Consider the following 27,015-nt stretch of genomic DNA (forward strand, 5'->3'; position numbering starts at 1 on the left):
CCCCACATCATGATGCTGCCTCCACCGTACTTCACCGTTAGGATGATGTTTTCATGTTGGTATGCGGTGCCCTTTTCACGCTATACGTTGTGCTGTGTGTTCTTCCCAAAAAATTCAACCTTAGATTCATTAGTCCACAAAACATTTTCCCAGTAACACTGTGGAGTGTCAAGGTGGTCTTTGGCAAATTTCAGGCACACAGCAATATTTTTGTTGGAAAGCAGTGGCTTCCTTCGTGGTGTCCTACCATGGACACCATGCCTGTTTTAATGTTTTCCGTATCGTAGACTTATGAACAGAGACGTTAACCATTTCCAATGATTCCTTCGAGTCTTTAGCTGTCACTCTAGGGTTCTTTTTTATCTCACTGAGCATTCTGCGGCGTGCCCTTTAAGTCATCTTGGCTGGACGGCCACTTCTAAGAAGAGTAGCCACAGTGCTAAATCGTCTCCATTTATGGGCAATGAATATCTAAGCTCTTCGAGATAACTTTGTAACCGTTTCCAGCTTTATGCAAAGCAGCAATTGTTGATCGTAGGTCTTCTAAGATCTCTTTTTTGCGAGGCATGGTTGACATCAGCAGATGCTTCTTGTGAATAGCAAACTCAAAATGTTTGAGTGCTTTTTATAAGTCAAAGTAGCTCGAACCCACACCTCCAATCGTGTTTAATTAATTCGATGCCAGGTTTGCCAACTCCTGACTTAACTTTTGTTGACATCATTAGCCTAGGGGTTCACACAATTTTTCAAGCAACAATATGAATGTTTGAATGATGTAATCAATATGCACAAGAACAATACAATAATTTGAGTGTTATTAGTTAAAACAGATTGTGTTTGTTCATTATTGTAACTTAGATGAAGATCAAACCAGATTTTAAGACAAATACACACATAAATGCATGTAATTCCAAAGGGTTCACATACTTTTTCTTACCACTGTATTTCTGAAGTACAGTTTGCTGACACTTGGTAAGGACGCACCTAACAAAACAGTATTGTTACAATATTAGCTTTTTTTTATTTTTATAATTGGTATTTGATTAGGCCAAACTGGAAGCAAATCATGTCAGCGCTTAATTAATCCAATTAAAACGATATACATCATATTATATATTTCAGTGCCAGGTATCAAAAACACTAAATAGTTATATTCTACCAGACATGTTTAGATATCCGATTTCACTAGAAGCTTGTTTGAAAATGTAGAACAGATATCAGCCATATTATAAAACAAACACAATTTGAGGTATCATTCATAACCCTAGCACAAACTGTGTGGGGCGATAATACCTAGGGTTAGGGGCTGTTTAAACCCTAAGTATAGGCAATTGTTGTAATGATGTTCACATCAGCGATTAATAAAAATTCATGTGTGAATGAAAGATTGATGCTTACATAGATCCTCTCTGTCTAAAGACTGAGCTCCACCTCCAAATAAGCCCTTGAAGAACCCTCTGTTCGGTGCCTCTGGGGTCTCCACTGGGGTAAACAGCTCTCCAAGCATCTCCTGGAAAAATCAACACCTCAAAATAAATACATATGAAGATATGAAGAGTGATGTGGTAAAACAAGGCAACTTTGCACAATCTAAAATAGAAGGAATAAGAAAGTCAATATTGTTTTGGTCACTACTGTATTATTGCTTTTGATGACTGTACTATTATTCCAATATGTGAACAAATAGGAATAATGCAGAATTTGTAGGTGCGTACTAATTTATCCCGCACACATAAATAAACGGAGGCAGACCAACCTGCAGGTTGTCACAGGTTTCTTGGCTGTAAGTGAGTCTTTGGATCTCAGTGGGAGATGTGAGGTACAGGGCCTGACCCTGGTTGGAGAAACAGAAGGTTCTGGCTATCCTCATGTCCGTCAAGGGAAGGTAGTTGATATCCAGCAGCGGCCGCAGACTGGGCAAACTGAAACAGAGGGCTTACAGGCTTAGGAGGGAAAAAAACATTACAATGATTTACCTCACAATAATGAATTAATATTCTGAGGGCAAGAATGTATATTTTGTTAAATTTTTTCATATTAATTTTTAGGAAAAAGAGACTGAGCAGCACTCAAAGCAATGTGTGAGAAGTTAAAACAAACTGCAGCATTCGATCAACGAATACTCAATTTCTATTAGACGAAAACGTAAATTCAGAACCAGCTAAGGATATTCTATATCTTTTTCCTATGTTCTAAGACAGGTCTAGAAATTGTTTCACTTGTAAAGATGCCAGTACAACAGAGTTGGGGAAAATTCAGAAGTAAAGAATAGGCTCGCTTTCGATTCACGAGTAAGAATTTAAACATCCATTTAAACAGGATTTAGACTGGAACGAGAGGAAGAATTTCAGCAAAGGTATAGTATTCCGGAAAATGAAGTGTTAGGGCCATAAAATGAAACAACATTGATTATTATTAGGGCTGTCAATCGATTAAAATATTTAATCGAGTTAATTACATGACATGCCAATTAATTAATCAAATTAATCGCACATCAAAATTAGCTGAGAAAAACCCCCAAATACAGTATAAAAAATTAATTATATATATATATTTTTTTTTTCGTTTCGTTTTTCGTTTTTTTCCAGATTAAAATATGTTGGCAGACGAGAAAAGCATTGATTAGACAATACAAAAAGTGGCTTTAGAAGTCAATATATTTTTGGTTTTATTCCCATATCATAGACCACATTTACATGCACTGAAGAAAACGGTTTATTCCAGGGTTTTTGCAGAAAGTGCCGTTCTCATATGTCATGTAAACATGAACGCCATTTTTCTTACGCCGCTTAAGGGATTAAGAGAAAGTGGTTTAACACACCTGGGTTTCTCCCAGAGAACGCTGCTTATGTGTCCATGTAAATGCATAAGCGGCGTACTTACAGGTTTTTAAGAAGTGCGCATGTGCGTGAACAGACCGGATAACAAATGTTATCCGATGGAGCCCAACAACAAGTCAACACAGCGGAAAGAATTCAACATTTCTGGGAGTACAGTGGGAAAATCACATAAACTATACCCATTTATACACACCAATGTAAAATACTGACTGTCCCTCATGTTCGAGTATATGCCCTCATACATTGCGGGAATCCCGAAGTTTGACAAAAGAGGGAAACCCCGCTAATGCAGCGCAATTGTGCTGCACGTTGTGTTGGAAAGTTAAGGAAACAAACACAGCAACAATTCTGGAATATAATAAAGCATAGCAAAGGACAATAAAATACCGAAGTCTTCCTCGGATGCCATGATTGTTATTTACACAAGCGTCGCAGGGAAATTACATTGCTGTGGAGAAGGCTGCTTATTGACTGATCCGCATACTGTAAATAAGTGAGTAAAGAGAACGCCGCTTATACAGTGCATGTAAACGGGAATGCCACTTTCACACAATAAGCTGCTTTCATGTGTCCATGTAAATGTAGTATTTGAATTAATGCTGTCGGCATTAACGCGTTAACGCATGCAATTAATTTAAAATGTATAACGCGTACATTTTTTCTTAATCGCGATTAAGGCACGGACCGATTTGACAATAGATTCTGACATTTATGACGTCTGAACACTCATTAGAGGGCAGAACCCTTGCGATATGTCCACACACTACAAACAAACACACAACAGTGAGTGCTGGAGAAAGGACCTCTAATAAATCAAACTCTGATGGGACTTGTGACAAAAGTTAAGTTCTTCGCGTCTTTTGAAAGTCATCATTTTACCACATTGAGGGTCTGGTGACGCTCCACTCAAATGTAACATCATTTCAACTTTGTACCCTTTGCCACCGAGCTTCTGAAGCGCCAGCTAATGATTAACAGCCAATTCGGATGACTTATATTTCCATCGGCAGTGCCAGAGCTAAAAGCAGAACAAGACGCACTTTTCATATGGAGTTCAACGCGACGCTTGTTGCCCTGAAACAAATCATGTGCATTCTTTATCCAAAGTGAAAAGACAGCCTGATGATGATAAATATTGTGGAGGATGAGGGTTTAAGAAATGTAATGAGCACTGCCATGAATAGTAGTTCTATCAATCAGTCATCATCCCACTTAAACTTTGATAAATGTTCAATGTTATTTGAATTGGTGCTATTTTGGTGAATTTCTGTCTTTGTACTGTGGAGTTCGGAAAATGTTAATGAAGCATTATTATTTTATTGTTTTGCTATATTGTGTTGTTCTTTCCAAAGAAGGAAATAAATGCATTTTGACAGGAAATAAGTATACAGTAATATAGAGTCAGATTTCAGCACTTTTAAAATCTGAGATTAATCACGATTAACTATGAAAAATCATGAGATTTGTCACGATAGAAGTTTTTATTTTTGTATTTTTCCCCTTTTTCACCCAATTTGGAATGCCCAATTCCCTATGCGCTTTTAAGTCCTCGTGGTCGCGTAGTGATTCGCCTCGATCCAGGTGGCGGAGGACGAATCCCAGCTGCCTCTGCGACTGAGACCGCCAACCTGCGCATCTTATCACGTGGCTTGTTGAGCGCGTTGGCACAGAGACATAGCACGTGTGGAGGCTTCACGCCATCCACCACGGCAACCACGCTCAACACACCACGTGCCCCACCGAGAACGAACCACCCTATAGCGAACACGAGGAGGTTACCCCATGTGACTCTACCCTCCCTAGCAACCGGGCCAATTTGGTTGCTTAGTAAACCTGCTGGAGTCACTCAGCACACCCTGGGATTCGAACTAGCGAACTAGCGAACTCCAGGGGTGGTAGCCAGCGTATTTTACCACTGAGCTATGCAATTAAAGATTTTTATCTACTGACAACTCTATGTTGAACATAAGCCTACAGTCAACAGCAATCCATTTTGCAACTGAGTTGGTCAATCTGTCGTGTTCTTGCGTTCATTCTGTGCTAATTTTAATGGTTGATTTATGTGAATATGCATCAGACAAACAGGTCTGTAGCGTTTCACTGGTTTTCAGCATCATAAATGCCACATTTTTAGGATGCTCAAATGTCAAGAACACATCCTATTTGACAGGCTCTCATTCTGTGGCTGCACTACTCGTGAGGTTTGTTGAGACGCGCTGACTGCCCCCTGCTGACAGGGCTCATAAAAAACATTTACTTCAAGCTTGTTTATGGATGATTCATGATAAAAAGATGAAAAATTTCATCTGCATTTTAATTCTGCTTTAAATTCAAAATTGAACTACTATTCTGCATCCTGTCTTTCACCTCAACTCTTTCAATTAAATTACAAAGCATTCTCAAATCAATTCTGATTGGCCCATACAGTATCCATGCCTTACAGATCTTCTGTTTTTATGTCATGCAAAACAAGCTGAAACCAAGGTACGCTATTCCCTCATTTTGTCTTTTGTTTTTACTAAAACTGATGTGCTTATATCCTCTACATAACTACAATGGCACAACATTGAAGTAAAGCAGGAACTTTAGCACTTGCTGTGCAAAGTACTGAAGTCCAATGAAGATGAATGAGAAACAAGTGAATAAAAATATCACAAAGCATAAAAGCATCAAGAATCGATAGCGACATTATCATATAGTCCATGTTTTGTTTTTTTTTACCTGAGGGTCATGATGTGACCGTTGGCACAGAAGCAGGCGATGCAGACCCCTGCGGTCATCATCACCACATCAGCTCTGAGTACGAAAGAGGTTTCTGTGATGTTGTGCTCGTAGATGCAGTTTTGGGAGGGCAGGGCCACCACTTTGGCCTGTTTCTCCGAGCATACCACAGCATACTGGCAGTCCTGGTTTTCCTGTGAAGATGGAGGTGAGGTGGGTCGGCGTTTTCGTGTCCGTTCTCTCTCTTCCTCAGGAGCGTTGGGCTCATACCAGGACTCGCAAACGTGGGGCAAAAGAGCCCCGCAGGCGTCCAGCTGGGCCATGCGCAGGATAGCTCCCTTCAAACGCACTACACATCCTGTGATGACATGAAGTGTCAAACCATGAGTGTATTTTGTTTTACAGGTTTCTTCTATAAAGAGTTTGCATGTTTCATGTACATGATTTATATAAGGAATAGTTCACAGAAATTTTGTCATCATTTACTTACCTCCATATTGTTCCGATCACATGTTATCCATACATTACAGAAATTATTGTAATTATTTACGATCTATGATTGCTGAAGCTTCAATTGACATTCCTAATGGACAGAACTGTCATTAATTGATGAGGAGAAAGTAAAGAAATAGTCTTACCACAAAAAGCGATGCCCACAGGCTGTTGCATCCTCTGCTCAGTTGTAGAGGGCACAGTGAGGGCGATGGCCAGCATGCTGCCCAAAGAGGTGCCAAACCATAGGCTGGGCACTGCCATCATCTCACTCTTCTTGGACAGAGAGTCACAAAACAAGAAGGAAGAAATGACCTCACGTGACTCCCTGTCAATGCTGGTCACACTGGAGCTGCGAGAGCGGCTGAATGAGCTGTCCCTGGCGTCTGAGTATATGTTGGCCAATCAGGGACAAAAACAGAGAAACAAACAGGGACAGATTAGTATGACTTACCAAAAATAAAATAATTGCAGAACCACATCAGGATACCTGTAAGGCCAAAAATGGTTAATAAAACCCACTCATAAGACATTTTTAATGTGCAGTATGAGAATATGTATAGAAAATCCGTTCTAAAGGATCATGAAATGTGTAAGAAATCCAGCTATTCCGTTAATACAAATCAGGGCTAGGACTGCACACACAATACTAATAAGTTAAAACATTCACTTATGCATCAGAAATCCCCATAAACTCATAAAGCATTTCCATACAATATAAAAAAAGACTTGCCTTCACCACACAAATACAGAACTTTTTTTTTTCACTCTAAGAAAAACAGATGCATTTAGATCGATTAAATTAATGAATTCAAATTGTAAAGCAATATAAGGGTGAATCAAGGAAACTGTCAAGAACATGTCTGGGTTAAATTTCTCCCCCCTAAAAAAAAAAATATTCCATAAAGAAATGCAAGCTATTTTAAGAACCTATGTTTATAATTTTTTATTTATAGTTTTTTTTAAACAAGATTTTCATGACACTTCAGCACATTTTACCCCCACTTCTCATTTCCAAAATGCCAAAAATAAGGGACAAAAATATATATTTTAATTGTAATTTAAACACAATGTTAGTATTTCTTGTGGTGATTTAAGTAATTACCAAAAATAACTGACCTAAAATAAATACATATTTTTTTATTTTATTTTGATTTTAATTTATATAAAAAGAAACAGTAATAAAAAAAAATAAAAAAAGACAGGATGATTTCCATTTTTGTTTTACAGTAATGAGAATTACTGCAATTAATTTGGTTAATTGTCACTTACTGTTCCTTCCTAAATGGGCCTTATTCTTAATGAAAAATATAATTCTTTCTTTCTGTTTGATTTTGGGGTGAAATATGACCCAGAAATTTCTTTGTTCGCTCTTCAAATGTCTGCAATTTATTAGTAAACCACGTAATGACAGCACACAAGTCAATGACAACAAAACGAGAAGAGACCTAAGTCTTTCTGAAGATGTTGTTCAACTGTAAAAGATTAAAAGTGTTAAAAGTCTGAAAGCTTGATATTGATCATTACTGATCAGGCAAACAGTTAAAAATACAGTATACTCTATGTAGTATGATTTGGCCATACAATTTGGAGGATACACATCAAATGCATGCAGTATTCTGAGGTCAAAATCCATAATCTGCTTTGTTTTGGGAGAACAAATCAGTTTTTTACTGTTGTGTAATGTGTATGTGTGTATTACAATAATAATGTTGGACCTTAATCTGTAATCTGTGTAAAACACAAAAACAGGTGATGGATTAAAGAGGATAAAAATTCAGTTTCAACAACCAAACCAAAGTTAGAAGACATTTTCAAGTAAGTAAACACCACACGTCAGACTCCATTGAGTTAGTATGAGTCAGTCCAGGTCACTCACTGGGGTCAGAATCAAATTGTGTGATCTTACAGAAAGAAGCTGCATGTTTCCTCTTCATTTCCTTCGCAAAACTCTGTGGCTTCTTACCGGGGAGAGAGCAGTGATGGCGCAACATCCTGTCTACGCGCAAAACAGTCAGTTTGAAGTATAACTAGCTTGCTAACGTACTGTAAATTGCACATACTGGTGCATTCATTTAGGCCCGAAACATACTCAACGTATTTATGTGAACGCAAATGCTTATAGCTTCGCAAACACAAATTTGGTGCGCCATCGTATTCAGAAATATTTTAGACCACATGACACTGTTTTTTAGTTTTTTTAACTCTGTTTTTTTTAATGCACCATTTTCGATGAAGAAAAACGCAGAACTAGAGTGAACGAGAGGCGTAAATGTAGTGAAATAAAAGTGCTTTCAAACTAAAACCTATTATGTGTGGATGTAGCCTCAGACTGCTATCTATAATGCAATGCAAGTTCGCGGTGCATTATCAACAGTGCCACTAGGGGCGCCTATGATGGGCATTGGCATAAACTCTTCTTCTATGGCCAGTTCTCTCTTAAAAGTCAACATCTTTGAGGGCGGAGCCACAGTTTGTAAACTGAGCAAGTTAGTTAAAGTTGACATATGTAGAGTACGTTTCAGCCCTACATTGGCACTGGCAGCTACCGATCCATGAAACCGAGCTTGCATACCCAGAAATGTTTGCCTTTAGACAGAGTATGTTTCTTGCCAACACTTGCAAATACCTTCATTTAATTTCAGTTTTTAGCATGCAAAACCATGCGCAAAGACGCAGTATCAGCAGCAATATCGTTTACTGTCCGCCCGTAAACCCGTAAAACCGAGCTTTCTTACCTCATGCTTGCATTTACGTATTTGCGTGGAGTACATTTCGGGCCTTAGACAGTAAACAATGAGGCAGCTCACTAGTGTACATACTGCAACTTCAAGAGTCCTTTTAATGTGATGACAAGTATTGCTTAAAGTAACACCCAGTATACATCAGCGTGGAGGAAAATGATCACCTGCAAAAGACCTACAGCTACTCCTAGACACTAAAAGTGAAAGAGCAAACGCTTACCATCTTTCTGATCACCAATCATGCTAATTTTCCGGGATATTTTAGCTGGAAAAAAAGAGATAACACAGTTCTGAACAAATAATCAACAGCAGTACTCTGGATAATACGCTGTTACAAGAGACAGATAAAGTATTAATCACTTGGTTTATGAGAGAATTGAGCAGATTGAGAAAGAGTTAATCAGCTGGAGAATGAAGCCACAGAGCAGCCACGAGCCCTTGAAAAGAGACATGTTGATTCAGACCTAGTATGTAACAATCAGAAATAGTTCCGGAAATCACGTCCAGAAAACTGCATTGAGATTAGTGGCAGTGAAACCAGCATCGATCAAGCGTCACAACAGCAGGTGCCTCATTATGTCTCTGAGATTGTCCAAATGTAAATCTGTGTGTGATTTTTTTTTTTTTATAAAGTAAAGCAGAGATCTGTGTGAACACACACACTTCTAAATACATTATGTTAGAATGACTTAATTTTCATTCTCTTTCTATTTTTACCCTTGAAATGCATCATGGTAAAATACAGCAAGCCAGTAATGTTAAGATTGCACAAAAGAAATAAACCAACAGAAGGGACAATTATGAGAACAGAACAGTTTTCAGATTAAAACAGCATGATAACTCTTTGGTTTCAAACCTGAAAGTTTACGGTATTTTCTTATCAGCCATATTAAAGGGATAGTTCATCCAAAAATGAATGTTCTGTCATGGCTAAACCTCTTGTCATTCCAAACCTACAGTATATGACTTTCTTTCTTCTATGAAACACAAAAGGAGCATGTTCGCACTGCTCTTTTCCATACAATGAAAGTGAATGAAGACGAACACTGTTAAAAAGGAAAAAAGCTCCATTAAAGTATCTCAAGTGTAGTCCAGTTCCATATTGCAAGTCATCTGGACTTCTTAAATCGTATTCACACATCTGTATACTTTCCGTGTCACGATCAGTTCGGAGACTGTAAGAACCAATGACGTTTAGCATCACAACGTCCAACCTTGAGCTATGCGCCTTTACAGTACGTGCCATATTTAAAGATGTCATTTGAGAACTACATGACGGTGAGTAAATGACAGAATTTTCATTTTTGTCTGAATTGTTCCTTTAAAAAGAGAAAAGGTTTTTATGTCTTAAAAAGACAACAGAAAATGTACTACTAAGTGTGGCTATACAATCATGTAGTAAAAGTTCTCCATTAGTTCGCCATTCACACTCAAACCAACAAGCAAGGCAAAAAGCTCAAGTTCAGGGCTACTATGTCTTTAAGCAAACCCATTTGATTTAAAGTAATTGGTTTGGTTAGTTCACTTGGTTAGTACAAAAAGAGCCTGATTAATTAGTGCAGAATCGGAGAGACCCAGACTGCCATAACATAAACATCATACAGTACCAAAATCATTGACAACAGTCTTGGATATCAGCCTGCTTTTGGACTTCACTGGAAAAATGTGTTGAAAAGAACCAATCAATGACAATTAAGGCTTTCCTGGGAGAAAAACATTCTGAAAGGGGCGTGTTTTATTAATGTACTGTACCCTTGTCAAGGAAATTTTGTTTGCTGTCTTCATCAAAATTGCACGGTGAACCGGAGCCGACAGGGGCAACACTGTCTGCATAATAATGTGATACAGTCAGCGAGGTGTTATGTAACTTTTGCCAACTATCTGCATATCAAAGTCAAATTCCTTGTAAGTGAAACCTGCTTGGTTTTTTGCTGTGCTCAAGACTTTTCAACTACAAAAGAACTTTACATCCAATGTACTGCCATTGTAGTATGTCAATACGTCTTAAAGGTGAAGTGTGTAATTTCTACATCATCGCCGACACAAAACTGAATAAGGTGAAAAATGGACAACAGGGGGAGTGGTTTGGAGAAGCCAATTAAAAATGGTCATTATGTTGGCTTGACAAAGCAAACATACTGTTATTCTGCACATGTTGTTTAGGGTTTTTTTCAAAATCCTTAAACCAAGACTAAAATTTGTAACAATAACTCCTTCAATCACCAAACTCAGCACAGACCTTCAGACTGTTCTGGAATAGTGTACCTACCTACCTACGTACCTACCTACCTACCTACCTACAATCCATCCATCCATCCATCCGTTTAACTAACTTTGTGACAGTCTGTCTGACTATATCTCTCTAGCTAGATGGCTTTTTGTATCACTGTAATGTCTGTGTTACCATCAAACTTTTAAAACTACTGTTGTCAAGCCAACATCAAAGTTAACTTTACCCATCTAGTTATTTTTGCACTAGTTCACACAAAAATGAAAATTCTCTCATCATTTACTAACTCTTAGGAAATCCCAGATGTGTATGACCTTCTTTCTTTTGCAGAACACAAACAAAGATATTTAGGAGAATACCCCAGCTCTGTTGGTCCATAAATCTTGACATCAGCAGTCTCATTGGCGATCATGATTTCAAGCTTTAAATCATGATCGTGCCTAGAGACTGCAATGGCAAGATGTATAGTGAAAAAGGAGTTATATTTTGGTCTGTTCTCACCCAAATCCGATTATATTGCTTCAGAAGACATGGATTAAACGACTGGAGTCATATGGATTATTTTTCTAAAAATCGTAGTTTGTGTTCTGCAAAAGAAAGCCATATACATCTGGGAAGGCAAGAGGGCGAGTTAACGATGAGAGAATTTTCATTTTGGGTGAATTATTCCTTTGAAGCTGACAATTAAGTCATCATAAACCTACTAAAAATTCACATTCTTAAAGGGGTAATTCATGCACAAATGTAAATTCTGTCACCATTTACTCACCATTATGTTGTTCAAAACCTTTATATCTTTTTTTCTTACATGGAAATGTCGTGGCAGGCAGAATGACAGCCTCAGTCATCAATCACATTCATTGTAGGGCTGTGCGATATGTAAAAAAGATTTTAGCGATAACTGCCTTATGTTAAAAAATATCACGTCATCAACAACCCACCTGCCGAGGGTCGGTGAATTGTTTTGCTTTATTGATTTTGCTTTAAAAAACTAAACAAAAGAAATTTCTATATTCAAATTGCACTTTAACCTAAATGAAAAAAGCATTAAAATAACAAAGTGATCAAAAAACCGTCTACAGCCACCTCCCCAGATCCAAACATTTAACGTCTCCAACGGCCCCATTTGCCAACACCCAACTATCAGTCAACGACACCAGGTGGAAAAATATTAATAGCCTACAGATTACGAACTAAAGACAATCATAAAAGTAAAGATAATAATAATCAGAATAATAAAGCCTAATAAATTCCCTTGTGTTCCCAATTAATGCTGGCAAATGTGTGTTCTTATCGAATTAGTGTTTGCATTGAGTTTTGGTAATACGGTTAATGCTGTACACCTGCAAGTTTGTGTTTAACTTTGCTCTGCAAACTCTATGCAGGCTTTGGATTTTTAGGACACGGGTACTTCAGAATGACCAGGGCAACAATTCAGTTGTGATGATTGGTCCGCTGGTTCATCCAGTTATGAATGAATTATTCAGTCATGTGGTTTTTGATGCGCATCTTGTATTCCTGTTAAATCCAATAGGAGTTTATTCGGTAAATGTGTTTCCATCATAGTTTATGCACATTTCTTCTTATCACAATAAAAAATGTATCCACCTCAAGCGAGTGTATTATACGTTTTCCATGCGCATTTTGCAGATTTTATTCGCATCTTGGTGTTTCCATCCAGCAGATTTTATGCGATATCCTAAAATGCGCATAAAAAAGCGTTGATGGAAGCATAGCTATTGACGGCTTTTCTATTGTCTGTTCTTAAAAATATAATAAAGTGTATTTCTTCAAATGCATGTCTTTGTGACTAACAGCATTTCTTGTCATGTGTCACTCCGAGACGTCTTACAGCGGGTCGCCCGCCTGTTGCGGGTAGATGAGCAAAATTACCCATGCATGAAATACATTTGGACGAGGAGCTTGTGAACTGGATTCAGCCTCGTCGCATTTTGGGGTGGCGGGTGCTAGTTTCACATCCTGGTTACTGTTTAATATATTTGCCCACTTCCCTTATCCATGGTTTTGCCATTTCCCGATATTGTCGATCATGTCTGTTCGGATCTTTGTAAGACATCATCGATATCCGATTACATCATCCTATCGCCCAGCCCTAATTCATTGCTTTTATGCTTCTTCATACAATTAATGTCATTGGTGACTGAGGCTAACATTCTGCAAACATGTCAATCATGAAGGTTTAGAACAAAATGAAGGTGAGTAAATGATGAAAGAATCTTCATTTTTGAGTGAACTAATTATTTTAGTTTAATCAACAAACCCATTTATTTAATTTAAAATGTAAGACACAGAAAAAGAATGCGCTTCTTGTATGGTAGAAAGTGGGAGGGCATCTTACCTGAAGTTGGTGATTTGCATCGCTCCTCTGGAGCGGCAGAACTATCATTACCGTCACACAAACCTGTCAGATACAAACACATCTAAACCAAACAGCCAATCAGATCGTATTCAGAAAACAAACCAACACAAAACACAGTTTAGAGTACAACAAACAATAACAGAAAAATGGAGACAAATATAAAGTGAAAGAAAGACCTTTGATGAGTGACGTGTGACTTACTGATGTAAGAAGAGCGAAGCTTTTTCACAGATTCAGAATAAAAGTTAGAGAGGCCGGACATGCAAGACTTCTTATGGAGAGTGTCTTTACGAAACCACACAGAGAGAGACGAATATTGCAACGGTGAGACAAAACAATGTCACAAAATCAAATAAACAGCTTGAAGGTCTTTGAACTCCCAGAGCCAAGAGACTGGATTCAGGACAATCTAGAGTGCAACAGTGCCCACCTACTTTTTCAGTCGCCTTGATTCCGGAAGTATTTTTCCCATTCATTTTTTCCATAGAGATTGTATAAAATCCTTCATAAAAGAGTTCAAACCAACCAACAAGCTCAGAGGTGAATCACAACATTACAAACTTTAATTTGAAGCCAAAAAACAAAACAAAAAACAATTTGTTTTTACATTTTTTTTAGAAATCAGAAAAAAGGACAAAGGCACAATACTTAACGTTTTTAATGAGGGAATGAACTATTAAGACATAAAGCATTGTGAATGAAGCAATCGAATGAAAAACTTTGGAAAAACAAAGTTGTAGTAGATTAAAAGTATGGAAACAATGGATTTACAGTATTGCAAAATATCTAGATCCAAATATAAAAGCAGTTTGAGATTCTATGAGACTTTGAGAGTAGTTTGCCGTGATTGGTGGATTTTCCCCCTCAGGATCATGGGTAGTCTAGTTCTCCATTAGGAATTCCGCTATTAAAGTAGTTGTGATGAGGAGGAGGGCGGGGCCGAACCGTGAGTACGCACGGCCGGCCCCCAGTCAGGCTAATCAGCTGAGGAGAGGGATAAAGCCGAGCCGGATGCAGCAGTTCGAGAGAGAGAGCCACACGCAGCTGCCGTGTGTGTTTATGTTTTTAAGTTTTCATTAAACATTATTTTGATGGTTCGTTTGGTTTCCACCTCCTCCTTGCCCATCCTAACTCTGTTTACATTGGTGCCGAGACCTGGGAGGGAGGAGGGATGCGCTGTCGTGGAGTTCTCGCCACTGCCGTCCGCCCAAAAGAGCAGCCGTGGCCATCTTCCAGGGGACGGAGGAGTCGCTGCCGGCCGCCTGGATGTGGAGGAATGGCCACCATCCGCGAGGGGAGGAGGGGCTCACTGCCAGCCGCCTGGAGCGGTGGAGCCGCTGCCAGTTGCGGAGGGGCTCGCTCCCGGCCGCCAGAATGTGGAAGGGTCTTCCATCCGCAAGGGGTCAGAGGACGCGCTTCTGTCCACCCGGGGAGGAGCGGCTGTCGTCCACCAGAGGCTGGAGGAGTGGTTGAGGACCACTCCTCCAGAGCAATTTTTTTTTCTCTCTCTCCTCTCTCTCTCACTGTCGCTCCGCCTCGCTCTATCCCTCTCCCCTTATCCCTCCCCTTGTCTCCTTCGCAGGTCTCGAAAGGCAGGGAAAGCCTGCCGGCAGGCGCGGCCTGGCCTGAGGCAAAGGAGGGATGAGTGTGACGAGGAGGGCGGGGCCGGGCCATGAGTGCGCACGGCCGGCCACCAATCGGGATACTCAGCCGAGGAGAGGGATAAAGCCGAGCCGGATGCGGCAGTTCGAGAGAGAGAGAGAGCCACACACAGCTGCCGCATCTGGCTCGGCTTTATCCCTCTCCTCGGCTGATTAGCCTGATTGAGGGCCGGCAGTGCGCACACATGGCCCGGCCCCACCCTCCTCCTCGTCACAGTAGTAATTAAAAATGAAGTTGAAATAATGCGGACTGTTGGTTTTAACAGACCAAAGTCTGTTTAACCAACTTTGAGCTCAGATGTTGCCAATCTATGGTACATGCCATAGACTGGCAACATCTGAGCTCAAAGTTGGTCTATCCCCAGTAATAAATACATTCCCATATGGAAATGAATAGAGTTTTTACTTCCGAAACCACACTGTTGCGCTCTATTGGCAGGCAAAATACCAACCCAAAGGATTAATCAGAGATTATGATGTTTTATATAATTCAAATAACAACAATAATTAGGAATGCATGATACAGTATATCGGTGACCATATTGGTATCAAGCAATATTTTTTTTTAATCAGTCTCAGTCTAATTAGGCTGATATTGGGAGTAGATAATAGCAGCCAGTGTATATGCGCATTTAAGGGAATTAAAAGCAAGACTCTTTAAGATGCTTTAATACAAATAAAAAGACCAATTTTGCAACAAAACAACAACAAATATTGAATAGTGAATAAATGCCATACATTACAATGTTTTATTGCCTGATTTCACATGAAGCATGAGATTTCGCTTAGCATGAATGATATTTTTTGTTTTAAACAGGCAAGACTGTAAATTTGTGACATTAGCCATTATGTCAGTTATCGGCTCTTACAAAAATATTTAGTGGTTATTGGTATCAAGCAAATTTTCTATATCAGTGCATCCTTAATAATAACAATACGAATCTAGTGTGTGCTTGTGCATGGGCCGTGAATTCAGTCTGTTGGCGTCTGTGTATTTCAAAGACTGAAACTCAGATGAGTAAACAACAAGCAGAAAGAACATGCAAAGACAGGGAAGAGAAAAGAACAGACACTGGCGCCCCTTTCTGAGCATATGGATCAGATGGTTTTCTGAGACCAGGGCCAGATGGTCCTCAGTCGGAGAAGTCCACCTGCAGTTTGAAAGATGTAGGAGCACCACAGCTCTTAGACTGAGTCCGCTCATAATGAGCATGTGGGTTTTACTTGTTCAGACAGCAAGTGATACAGACAGACCAACAACGACAAACATGCAGAGGATATGATTACTAGTGGTTAGGTGAAGCTTTCCCCTGGATTTGTGCTTCTGTTTACCTGCAGAGGGATGTCTGGTTTTACGGGGCGAGCGGGGTTGTCTGTGATGAGGGTCTGTCGAACCGTACAGCTCAGCTGTGCTCACGTTCAGAAGCAGAGTTTTCTGAAGGTAATCCACCACTGCAAGTCCATTACCATTGCCCAAAACAACTCTGTAAAAACAATATAACTATGCTTCAGAGAGAAATTATCCTCCTGTTCAGGGTTCCCACACTTTTCAAGGTGCAATTTTCCAGGACATGACGTATATTGTGGTTATTAGATGGCCACTTTTTTCAGAATTATGTATTCAACAGTTTAATTACATTTTAAAATCAAAATGGCATCTAGACAAATGAATTCATTAAAACTTTAATCAAATGAAAATAGAATTATTTTAATGATTAATTTATTTTAACATAACTTTGCATTATTTTTTATCAAATGAAGTGCTTTTATACAAAATCCTCACAGCACAATCCAAAACAACATTGGAGATATTTTTATCAAATGAAATGCTGCAAATGAGTTGTCCTTTCATGGACTTACAGGCCATACGCAGAGTTGACGGCCAGGCTGGTGATCGGTTGTGGCGGCTCCCCGCTAACCCAAACCAGCTGAATTACCAGCTCCACCTGGTAACCTGGAGACTGTTTGAGAGGGGAACTCCTAACCCTGCCCGAACAAGACACAAGACATAAGTAACAACAAGAACAGTAAAAAGAATAGCTGAAGCGTGTCTATTATGCCTACATAGGCAGCTCACTAGGTTTTGGAACAGACTGAACACAGTATGATTTGCCGTACTTGAGACAGGGGACGTTATCTCGTAGGCCATCAGAGGAGTTGTTGCTGCTGGTGGAAGGGTGGGACTGAGGCAGGCTGCTCAGAGGGCTGGAGGAGGTTCCTGGGGTAGAAACGGCTGACACCTGCTCCCCTCCATCCTCCGGAGACTCCACTTCATTCAGTTCACACTGCATACGCACCTCCAACAGCTACACACACACACCCAGGATCACTGTTATTCATGCCGCAAACAAATACATGCACAAACAAATGCATATATGCACATGTCCTTAGCTTAATATACAGAATGGTCATTTGGGCTGGGCAATATTGAAAAACAACAATAATAATAATATTTATATCTCAATAATTTCAGGCTTTTTTATGAAATTCTCCACATTGAAGTATTTTCTCTAAAGTGGCTTGAAGGAATATTCTGGGTTCAATACAAGTTAAGCTCAATCGACAGCATTTTTGGCATGATATTGATTACCACACCCTTCTGTTTCACTCCTTTAAGGGTCATTGTAACTGATAATAGTAACTGTGTAATACCGTATACCGTGATATTTCTCAAACCGTGAAAATCTCATACCGTTGCAACCCTAATGGCAACAAAGTTGTAAAATCCCATTGATCCCATTCACTTCCAATGTAAATGCCTCACTGTAATCCAGATTTTTGCATTTTTTTAAAGAAAAAGAGGGACAAGTCAAAATAAATTTTTGTGGCAATCAACATATTGCCATAAATGCTGTCGATTGAGCTCAACTTGTACTGAACCTGGAATATTCCTTTAAAAGTGGTGATTTTTTTTTTATCGTCAGAACCATTAATAGCCATAGACCTTATTCACGCTAGCGCCATCTTTGATTTTTAATGGGAATGACAACGAGGCTGTGAGGGATGGACTTACAGTCTCTTCAGTGGGCTGTACTGCAGTTTAAAGTGTTTTTGGATCGTTCCGCAGACAAAACATTGATCAAATATCTGTCCAAGAACATTCAGCATAGACAAAGAACTCCAGACAACACGAGTTGTGGAAAATCAGATGTGATCTAGGAGCTTTATACAGTTTTATACCGTTCGTGCCATTGAAGAGACTGTAAGTCCATCCCTCACAGCCTCATTGTCATTCCCATTAAAAATCAAAGATGGTGCTAGCATGAATAAGGTCTATTGTTGACAATTAGACTCAAAATGTTTAATGTGAGAACTGACAGTAAAAAGATTGAAAATGTTTCAATAAATTTACTAAAGTAAAAAATGATATTTAATCATCTTAATTTACATGCACAAATATATACACAGTCATACAATACATACAGTAGTAAAAAAAAAAAAAAACTGCAATATTTATCTGCATAAAAATATTCATAATGTTGCTACATTTTATATTAATCATCAAAACTATTGTGAATATGCAATACATCACTGAGCCCAAAAGCCCATGCATTTGATAATAAGGTTATACATGAGGGTTATAGATGTAGGTTTTATATTGCTTAGTGATACACTATATATCGGCCTGGCTGATTAATCGGCCGATATTTATCCATTTTGAGATTATAGGCATCGGCCGATTACCTTTGTTGCTTGGCCGATTAACAAAAGTGTTAACTTTCTTTTTTGTCAGTTCCAAAAACTACCAATAGTTTTGTCAATAGATAAGTCAATCATTTCTATTTTCAAGGATTTTCTCTTTTCACGTCAATACAAATATGGGTAAATATTGTTTTAGTATAGAAATTTTATGTACATCTGATTTGCTGTTGTTAAATTGCATTATGTATATCAGCCATCGGCCATCCTGCTCTATAGATATTGGTATCGGCCACTGAAAAACCCATATCGGTCCACCACTAATATAGATCCTGTATTAGAATATGTCATACCTGAACCACTTCAGTGGTGACTTCCTGTTTGCTGAACCTGTACACGATGACATGAGCTGATACTCCAGCCACACACAGCACACGGCTCTCTGGACACCAGGACAGGATCTGGATGGCAAACGGATCTTCATCTACAATATCAGTGCTGGATTTCTCCTCTTTACAGCGAGGCTTCTCAAACACCTTCGCTGTTTTCAGTTTATACAGCACCTGCAGCATTACTAAACAACAAAACAGAACCGATTCAATCCATTTGCAATTTAGTTTTTCTAGTTCTATTATTAATTATCCCACAAAATTATTTATTAGCAGACCGAGACAGAATCTGTGGACTTTTTTTGTATTTTGTGCTCTGAATTTAAGTACAAATATTCAGAATGGATTAAAACATGTTAAAAAGTGTTAAATTGTGCTGAGAGTACGCCACTCTTATTAATAGCTGCAAGAATAATCAAAGTAGCCAAAATGTGGGGGGGCCTGGGTAGCTCAGTGGTAAAAGACGCTGGCTACCACCCCGCTAGTTCGAATCCCAGGGCGTGCTGAGTGACTCCAGCCATCTCCTTAGCAACCAAATTGGCCCGGTTGCTAGGGAGGGTAGAGTCACATGGGGTAACCTCCTCGTGGTCGCCATAATGTGGTTTGTTCTCGGTGGGGCGCATGGTGAATTGAGCGCGGATGCCGCGGTAGGTGGCGTGAATCCGTGGCAACGCGCTCAACAAGCCACGTGATAAGATGCACGGGTTGACTGTCTCAGACGCGGAGGCAACTGGGATTCATCCTCTGCCACCCAGACTGAGGCGAATCACTATGCGACCACCAGGACTTAGAGGGCATTCCAAATTGGGAGAAAAAGGGGAAACCCCCCCCCAAAAAAAAAAAAAAAGTAGCCAAAATGTTGAATTAACAAATAAGCAAGGGGAGAGGGTGTGTAGAACTCTGTGAAAGACAGCAATTGTAATTCTGCGAATGTCTGCAGAGCTTTCTGTGGACTTTTGCAGCTGCAAAATCCACGTTGGCCTGATTATTAATATTGGACATACTTTATATTAGGTGTCTTTAACTACTATGTTCGTAAGCATTTGATACAATATACAGTTGAAGTCAGAAGTTTACATGCATCTTAGCCAAATACATTTAAACTCAGTTTTTCACAATTCCTGACATTTAATCATTAGAAAACATTCCCTGTCTTAGGTCAGTTAGGATCACTACTTTATTTTAAGAATGTGAAATGTCAGAATAATAGTAGAGAGAATGATTTATTTCAACTTTTATTTCTTTCATCACATTCCCAGTGGGTCAGAAGTCTACATACACTTTGTTAGTATTTGGTAGCATTGCCTTTAAATTGTTTAACTTGGGTCAAACATTTTTGGTAGCCTTCCACAAGCTTCTCACAATAAGTTTCAGGAATTTTGACCCATTCCTCCAGACAGAACTGGTGTAACTGAGTCAGGTTTGTAGGCCTCCTTGCTCGCACATGCTTTTTCAGTTCTGCCCACAAATTTTCTCTTGGCTTGAGGTCAGGGCTTTGTGATGGCCACTCCAATACCTTGACTTTGTTGTCCTCTTTGGAGGTATGCTTGGGGTCATTGTCCATTTGGAAGACCCATTTGCAACCGAGCTTTAACTTCTTGGTTGATGTCTTGTGATGTTGCTTTCAATATCCACATAATTTTCCTTCCTCATGATGACATCTATTTTGTGAAGTGTACCAGTCCCTCCTGCAGCAAAGCACCCCCACAACATGATGCTGCCACCCCCATGCTTCAAGGTTGGATGGTGTTCTTTGGCTTTCAAGCGTCACCCTTTTTCCTCCAAACATAACGATGGTCTTTATGGCCAAACAGTTACATTTTTGCTTCATACGACCAGAGGACATTTCTCCAAAAAGTAAGATCTTTGTCCCCTTGTGCACTTGCAAACTGCAGTCTGTCTTTTTTATGGCGGTTTTGGAGCAGTGGCTTCTTTCTTGCCGAGCAGCTTTTAGGTTACGTTGATATAGGACTTGTTTTACTGTGGATATAGATACTTTTCTACCTGTTTCCTCCAGCATCTTCACAAGGTCCTTTGCTGTTGTTCTGGATTCATTTGTACTTTTTGCTCCAAACTACATTCATCTCTAGGAGACAGAATGCGTCTCCTTCCTGAGTGGTATGATGGCTGCGTGGTCCCACGGTATTTATACTTGCGTACTATTGTTTGTACAGATGAACATGGTACCTTCAGGCGTTTGAAAATTGCTCCCAAGGATGAACCAGACTTGCGGAGGTCCAGAGTCTATTTTCTGAGATCTTGGCTGATTTCTTGTGATCTTCCCATGATGTCAAGCAAAGAGGCACTGAGTTTGAAGGTAGGCCTTAAAATACATCCACAGGTACATCTCCAATTCAGTACACCTCCTATCAGAAGCTAATTGGCTAACTAGTCTTGACATCATTTTCTGGAATTTTCCAAGCTGCTTAAAGGCACAGTTAACTTAGTGTATGTAAACTTCTGACCCACTGGAATTGTGATATAGTCAATTAAAAGTGAAACAATCTGTCTGTAAACAATTGTTGGAAAAATTACTCATTTCATGCACAAAGTAGATGTCCTAAACGACTTCCCAACACTATAGTTTGCTAATATTAAATCTGTGGAGTGGTTACAAAATGAGTTTTAATTACTTCAACCTAAGTGTATGTAAACTTCTGACTTCAACTGTACCTATTATGTATTATGTACATTTAAAGTATCTGCATTTAATTATGTTTGAGTTTTATTTGACTTTTTTCATTAACCTTTTAATATGCATCTGTACTGTATTGTAGTGCTTTGGGTATGAGAAGTGCATTATAAATAAAGTGTATTATTATTATTATTATTAATTACATCTGTAGTTACTAGAGGTAGACCGATATATCGGTTTTACTGGATAAATTAGTACCAATAGTTGTTTTTTGGAACTAGTGGTTATCGGAAAAATATATATGACTAAAGTTGATGATATTTTGTCTTCATTCCTTATCAATAAACCTAATCTGGTGAAATATATACATATAAAACTCTTCATCTGGTGAATCTATAAGCTACAAATAGCTTCATTTAATAAATACTTACATATAGAGCATTGTAACAGAGCCAAATCACTTTAATTTCAAAATAAGAGTCCCCATTGTATTTCGGGCTTGTTCAAAGTAAAAAGTCCCACGTTATGCACCAAATCTTCATTTCTCTGGTTATCATTGGGATTTTGGTTGCACAATAAACTGCTTTTGGGATTTTATTCATTTTGCAACCTCAATGTCTGTGCCCAATAAAAAATATTTTATAGATTGATTTCGGCCAATTAATCGATTATCAGCCACCAACTTAGTTATCGTTATCGGCAAAATTCACTATCGGTCGACCTCTAGTAGTTACACTGTTAACCTTACCCCAAACCCTGAACCTAACCCTAACCCAACCCTTATCCTAAACCCTAACCCTACCCATAATTCAACCTCAGTAGCAGCAAATGTGAATCTTGTAAGGATTTTGCAGAACAACATTTAACAATTATTATTGTATTATGTATTATATGCATTTTAATATGTTAGTACATAGTAGTTAAAAACACCAAATATAAAGAGGGATTTTAGGTTTAGATTGTGAATGAATACATATGAAACTCACATGCCGAGGCATCCCAAAACTTGATTGATCCATCAGCGTGTCTGTTGTTTTAGGAAGAAAACAAGCAAATAAAGAAGTTCTGAAATGCAGGATCAACACAGAAAAACACTTCCCTTCCAGCATGGATAAAACTGTATTGGGTTTCTCTCTCTAATCCAATTATTAAATGTGAAAAGGCTTTGCTCCAGCAGAGAGTGTGTGTGTGTGTGTGTGTGTGTGTGCGTGCGCGAAAGATCACTTACCCAGTGATGATGATTTCTGTGAAACTTAGTGTTCCCTGACCCCAGTTACCTCCACTGATAGGCCATTCCTGCATAAACACGGATTTGAAAATCATTACACACGCAAGCGACTTCCTACTACCATATGACAAATGAAAAGAAAATAGAACTACATTTGGTTATATCACAAATCTTTTTAAGGCTGTATGATGCTTCATCACCACTGATAGGTGTCAGTAAACGTCCAAGACGATTTCATCTGGCACAGAATTGACAGATTCCACCTTTATACTGCAGAGAGTGCGGAACGTTACCTTCTTGCTGAAGCCCTGTCTTTTCTGTCTGGAGCCCACAGAGTAAAGTGCAGGAATCACTTCAGCTGGACAGTCTGCAAAATATTCACAGCAGGTCACCGGAGACTCGTGAATGGACAGAGGATAGGGATTCTCAAAGATCGGATACCTGTTTGGAGAGACACTGATAAAACAACTGTGCGTGAAAGAAGAGTGTAAAGTCTGGTGTGCGTTATTTTGGACAGTAACTAACCCAATTTGTGCAAGGTCAATAACAACTAAATCCTTCTCCAACAGGACAACAACAGAATAAGGCTCCTGGAAATCTGTGGTAATACAGAAAGAAAGTACCATTACTTTACACACTTAAACAGGGTGTTTTCACAACATGCTTGAGTGAAAATAGGGCTTGGGCATACATTGAATATTTACTGTGCAATATATTTGTAATGATTTTGTTGGCAATTCAAAAGTAACACCATGAATATTGCAATTTTAATGCACTTTTTATTTGTCCAGTTAAGCTTTCTAAAGGCTGTTTCACACACACCAGTTAACTGAATCAGAATATAAAACTCTGGGCCTGTATTCACAAAGAGTTTTGTCTTAGGAGTTCTCCAAAGAGTTTCAAGGTAAGACTTTTTTCCTTAAAATGTATTCACCAAACTGATAAGAGCTAGTTTTACTAAGGAACAGAGGCAAATATTCAGGCAAGAGTAAAAGCAGAGTTGACCTCGTTCCTATGGATGATGTCACATTCTATGAGCGCACTTTCTTAAATTGCCCACAGTAACTGGTAAACAGGGAACCGCTCTTTGTCAGCAAATTCATTAATCATTCAACAGACAGCGTGAAGTAAGCCTATATTATATTACATTACATTATATTATATTATTGTGATGAGGAGGAGGGTGTGGCCAGGCCATAAGGATGGACGCATGGCGCCGAATGATCCCAATCAGCTGGGAGAGGCATCATTTACCAGAGACGCCAGTTCGAGAGAGAGAGAAAGAGAGAGAGAGAGAGAGAGAGAGAGAGATGCACGAAGCTGTGTGTGTGTGTGTGTGTGTGTGTGTGTGTGTGTGCGCGCATCAGTTTTATGTTGTGCTTAAAGTCTTCATGATTGTTAATCCGGTTCCCGCCTTTCCCATGAGCAAGAGATTTTTCTGCTAGAATTATAAAATATTATATTATATTATTATTATATTATTCTAATGGAAAGGTTTAAAATAATAACGTGTTTGTATGTATACACAAATCTAAGAAAGAAAATATTCAAGTACCACTTCATTAGGATGCACGAGTCACGTTTGAAAGTGTTTTTTCGGTTGAGGAACACGTCTTCATCCTGTGTTGGTACAATTATATGAGGTGTGTCCCATCTTCTTTATCAACTACACCAGATAGCCCAGCGATGACCATGACAGCCGACTTCTACGCAGCGAGCGCGCATTCAAAGGGAAACATATGAACTGACGGGCGATGTGTGGTCTGGAAATGGCATTTATAGTTTAATGGATTATTTTGCTGATAACTGACTGAGAAATTCCAAATTCATCCACGCTACTCAGTTGCATTTTGCCTGTGGCCAGGGAGCGCAGTGTTGTCAAAACATTTATCTCCGGTGTAACTGGGTTGTTTCGGTTTGTGGGGGAGGTAATTTCTTCACTTCAGGCCATTCCTTTTTTTAAAAGGTCAAAGTCATAATAATATTATAATACACACTCAAAAATAATGTTTAAGCCTATTTTTTAAGATTTACGTATATCAATTTCATAACAAAATTCTGTTAATTTAAATGGAGTCGAAATAATTAAATGAATAAAACGTAAACATTGATTAATGTAGTTTAGTTGAAACTTGTCATGAAATTAAAGTAAATTTAAATCTTAAAAATATGCTACTATATATTCTGTATATATACTGTTTATACAGTACTGTGCAAAAGTTTTAGGCACTTGTGACAAATGTTGCATAGTGAGGATGTCTTCAAAAATAATGACATAAATAGTTTTCATTTATCAATTAATGTCATACAAAGTCCAGTAAACATAAAAAAGCTAAATCAATATTTGGTGTGACCATCTTTGGTGAAACAGCCCCAATTCTCCTAGGTACACCTGGACACAGTTTTTCTTGGTTGTTGGCAGATAGGATGTTTCAAGCTTCTTGGAGAATTCACCACAGTTCTTCTGTCTCTTAATGTAATCTCAGACTGACTCAATATTCAGTGGGGGCCATGACATCTGTTGCAGGGCTCCCTGTTCTTCTCTTCTATTCTATTCTATATATATATATATATATATATATATATATATATATATATATATATATATATATATATATATATATATATATATATTACACGTGACCACATTAAAGTGTATATATTTTTTTTAAATGTATTATTGTTATAAACACATTTTAACTTTTCAAATTTTTTTTAATTATACATTCTATCTATTATTATTATATAATTAAATTTCATATATAATAATGATATGAACTGACTGTTTGAAATACTGTCTGCAATTTACAAGTATTCACATTCAGTTGTATAACCAGTGCTAAAATGGTACTGTCTCTTTAAGAATGGCAGTGCAGTGTTTCGGTTCAACGCACTTTAATGAGAGAATCGCAGCATGGTTTCTTTACCGCATCCGTGTGTGATTAAAATGAATGTTTCTTTTTTTACTTTTTGATCAATAAAAACTGACTGTATAAAACAAAGTATATTGAGAGTCAGAGAATTAGAGTGGAGTGTGTAGATCTCATCTTTGATGGACACACATTACACGGAAGAAATGTTCCATTTAAATTTCAAGCACCTTTAAGCACAAAACAAGGCGGTTTTCAAGGTATTTTTAGCACTTAAATTACCAAAAGCTACATTAAAGCACTTTAAGGACCTGAAGCCTGATGTATAAATGTTGCAAACACACAAAACAGGCACTGAAATGTGCATAAGCAATTTCCCACGAAGATTTATAAAAAATAAACTTGCTGTAAATATGTGCGCACCATCCAGACACTCTTGACTGTGCGTACGCATTCTTTTACTGGTGTGTGTGAATTGGCAACTCCAGCTGGACAAATAATGAACTGAACAGACTGATTATAAACGCTTGATTTTCATTTAATTCACATTTAGAATAAAAAAGCATGTAGTTAAGCACTTGAAACAGCAGTAATCGTTATTAATCCAATAGTAAGCTATATTATGTTTATGCAACTAATTGAAAAGGCATTCAAATATAAGCTGTAAAAGGGAAATATGGTTTTGGGATGCGCTGCGTTTGGAGAATTTCCCGTGTCATCATAGAGAAGGAACATACAGTAACTGAAAATGACAGAGAAGATTTCTTAGTTTGAGATATTTTCTGTCTATTACAATCATGTACTGAGATAAGTACAGCATTTGAATAAAGATGATCCATAATGCGATGCGCACTTTACTCTGACTGACGTGAAATGGCTCGGTAAAACCGACAGTAGCTATAAGACACATTCAGTAGTCGAACGGACCATTGGAGAGACATACACATCAAATGTGCTGCCTGCTCCACTTCATCCCGACCCTCATCGCAATGAAACCCCCGTTCTAGTCTAATAAAAACATTATGAAAAGTACATTTGCCGTTCAGCTGTTTTTTTTAATATAAAATACCAGTCAAATATAAAATCTTAGTAATCCGATGATATCAGACAATGCTGCACAAACAATTTTAATAATTTTTGCTTTGTTTCCAGTACTAAATATTTACCTTCTCAATAAAAACACCCT

At 38.5% G+C, this 27,015-nt stretch overlaps 1 protein-coding gene across 5 annotated transcripts in view; it reads right to left on the reverse strand.

The window, feature by feature from the left end:
• The window catches only part of stxbp5b (syntaxin binding protein 5b (tomosyn)), a 57,492-nt gene that overhangs the window by 1,784 nt on the left and 28,693 nt on the right, over nucleotides 1-27,015 (reverse strand). The window contains exons 11-27 of one of the 5 annotated variants that reach the window (XM_051645823.1): nucleotides 23,485-23,557; nucleotides 23,253-23,400; nucleotides 22,960-23,027; nucleotides 22,718-22,758; nucleotides 19,061-19,281; nucleotides 17,187-17,374; nucleotides 16,929-17,054; nucleotides 16,401-16,552; nucleotides 13,609-13,692; nucleotides 13,387-13,449; nucleotides 10,550-10,624; nucleotides 10,405-10,452; nucleotides 9,018-9,062; nucleotides 6,200-6,439; nucleotides 5,562-5,919; nucleotides 1,757-1,922; nucleotides 1,399-1,510 (exon numbers count right to left, since the gene is read on the reverse strand). In XM_051645823.1, the coding sequence (XP_051501783.1) occupies nucleotides 1,399-1,510; nucleotides 1,757-1,922; nucleotides 5,562-5,919; nucleotides 6,200-6,439; nucleotides 9,018-9,062; nucleotides 10,405-10,452; nucleotides 10,550-10,624; nucleotides 13,387-13,449; nucleotides 13,609-13,692; nucleotides 16,401-16,552; nucleotides 16,929-17,054; nucleotides 17,187-17,374; nucleotides 19,061-19,281; nucleotides 22,718-22,758; nucleotides 22,960-23,027; nucleotides 23,253-23,400; nucleotides 23,485-23,557 (2,208 nt within the window). The remainder of the gene's footprint in view (nucleotides 1-1,398; nucleotides 1,511-1,756; nucleotides 1,923-5,561; nucleotides 5,920-6,199; nucleotides 6,440-9,017; nucleotides 9,063-10,404; nucleotides 10,453-10,549; nucleotides 10,625-13,386; nucleotides 13,450-13,608; nucleotides 13,693-16,400; nucleotides 16,553-16,928; nucleotides 17,055-17,186; nucleotides 17,375-19,060; nucleotides 19,282-22,717; nucleotides 22,759-22,959; nucleotides 23,028-23,252; nucleotides 23,401-23,484; nucleotides 23,558-27,015) is intronic. The other 4 variants (XM_051645819.1, XM_051645820.1, XM_051645821.1 and 1 more) reach the window with 4 other exon arrangements.

The sequence above is a fragment of the Myxocyprinus asiaticus genome, chromosome 20 (assembly GCF_019703515.2).
Source record: "Myxocyprinus asiaticus isolate MX2 ecotype Aquarium Trade chromosome 20, UBuf_Myxa_2, whole genome shotgun sequence".
Lineage (NCBI taxonomy): Eukaryota > Metazoa > Chordata > Actinopteri > Cypriniformes > Catostomidae > Myxocyprinus > Myxocyprinus asiaticus.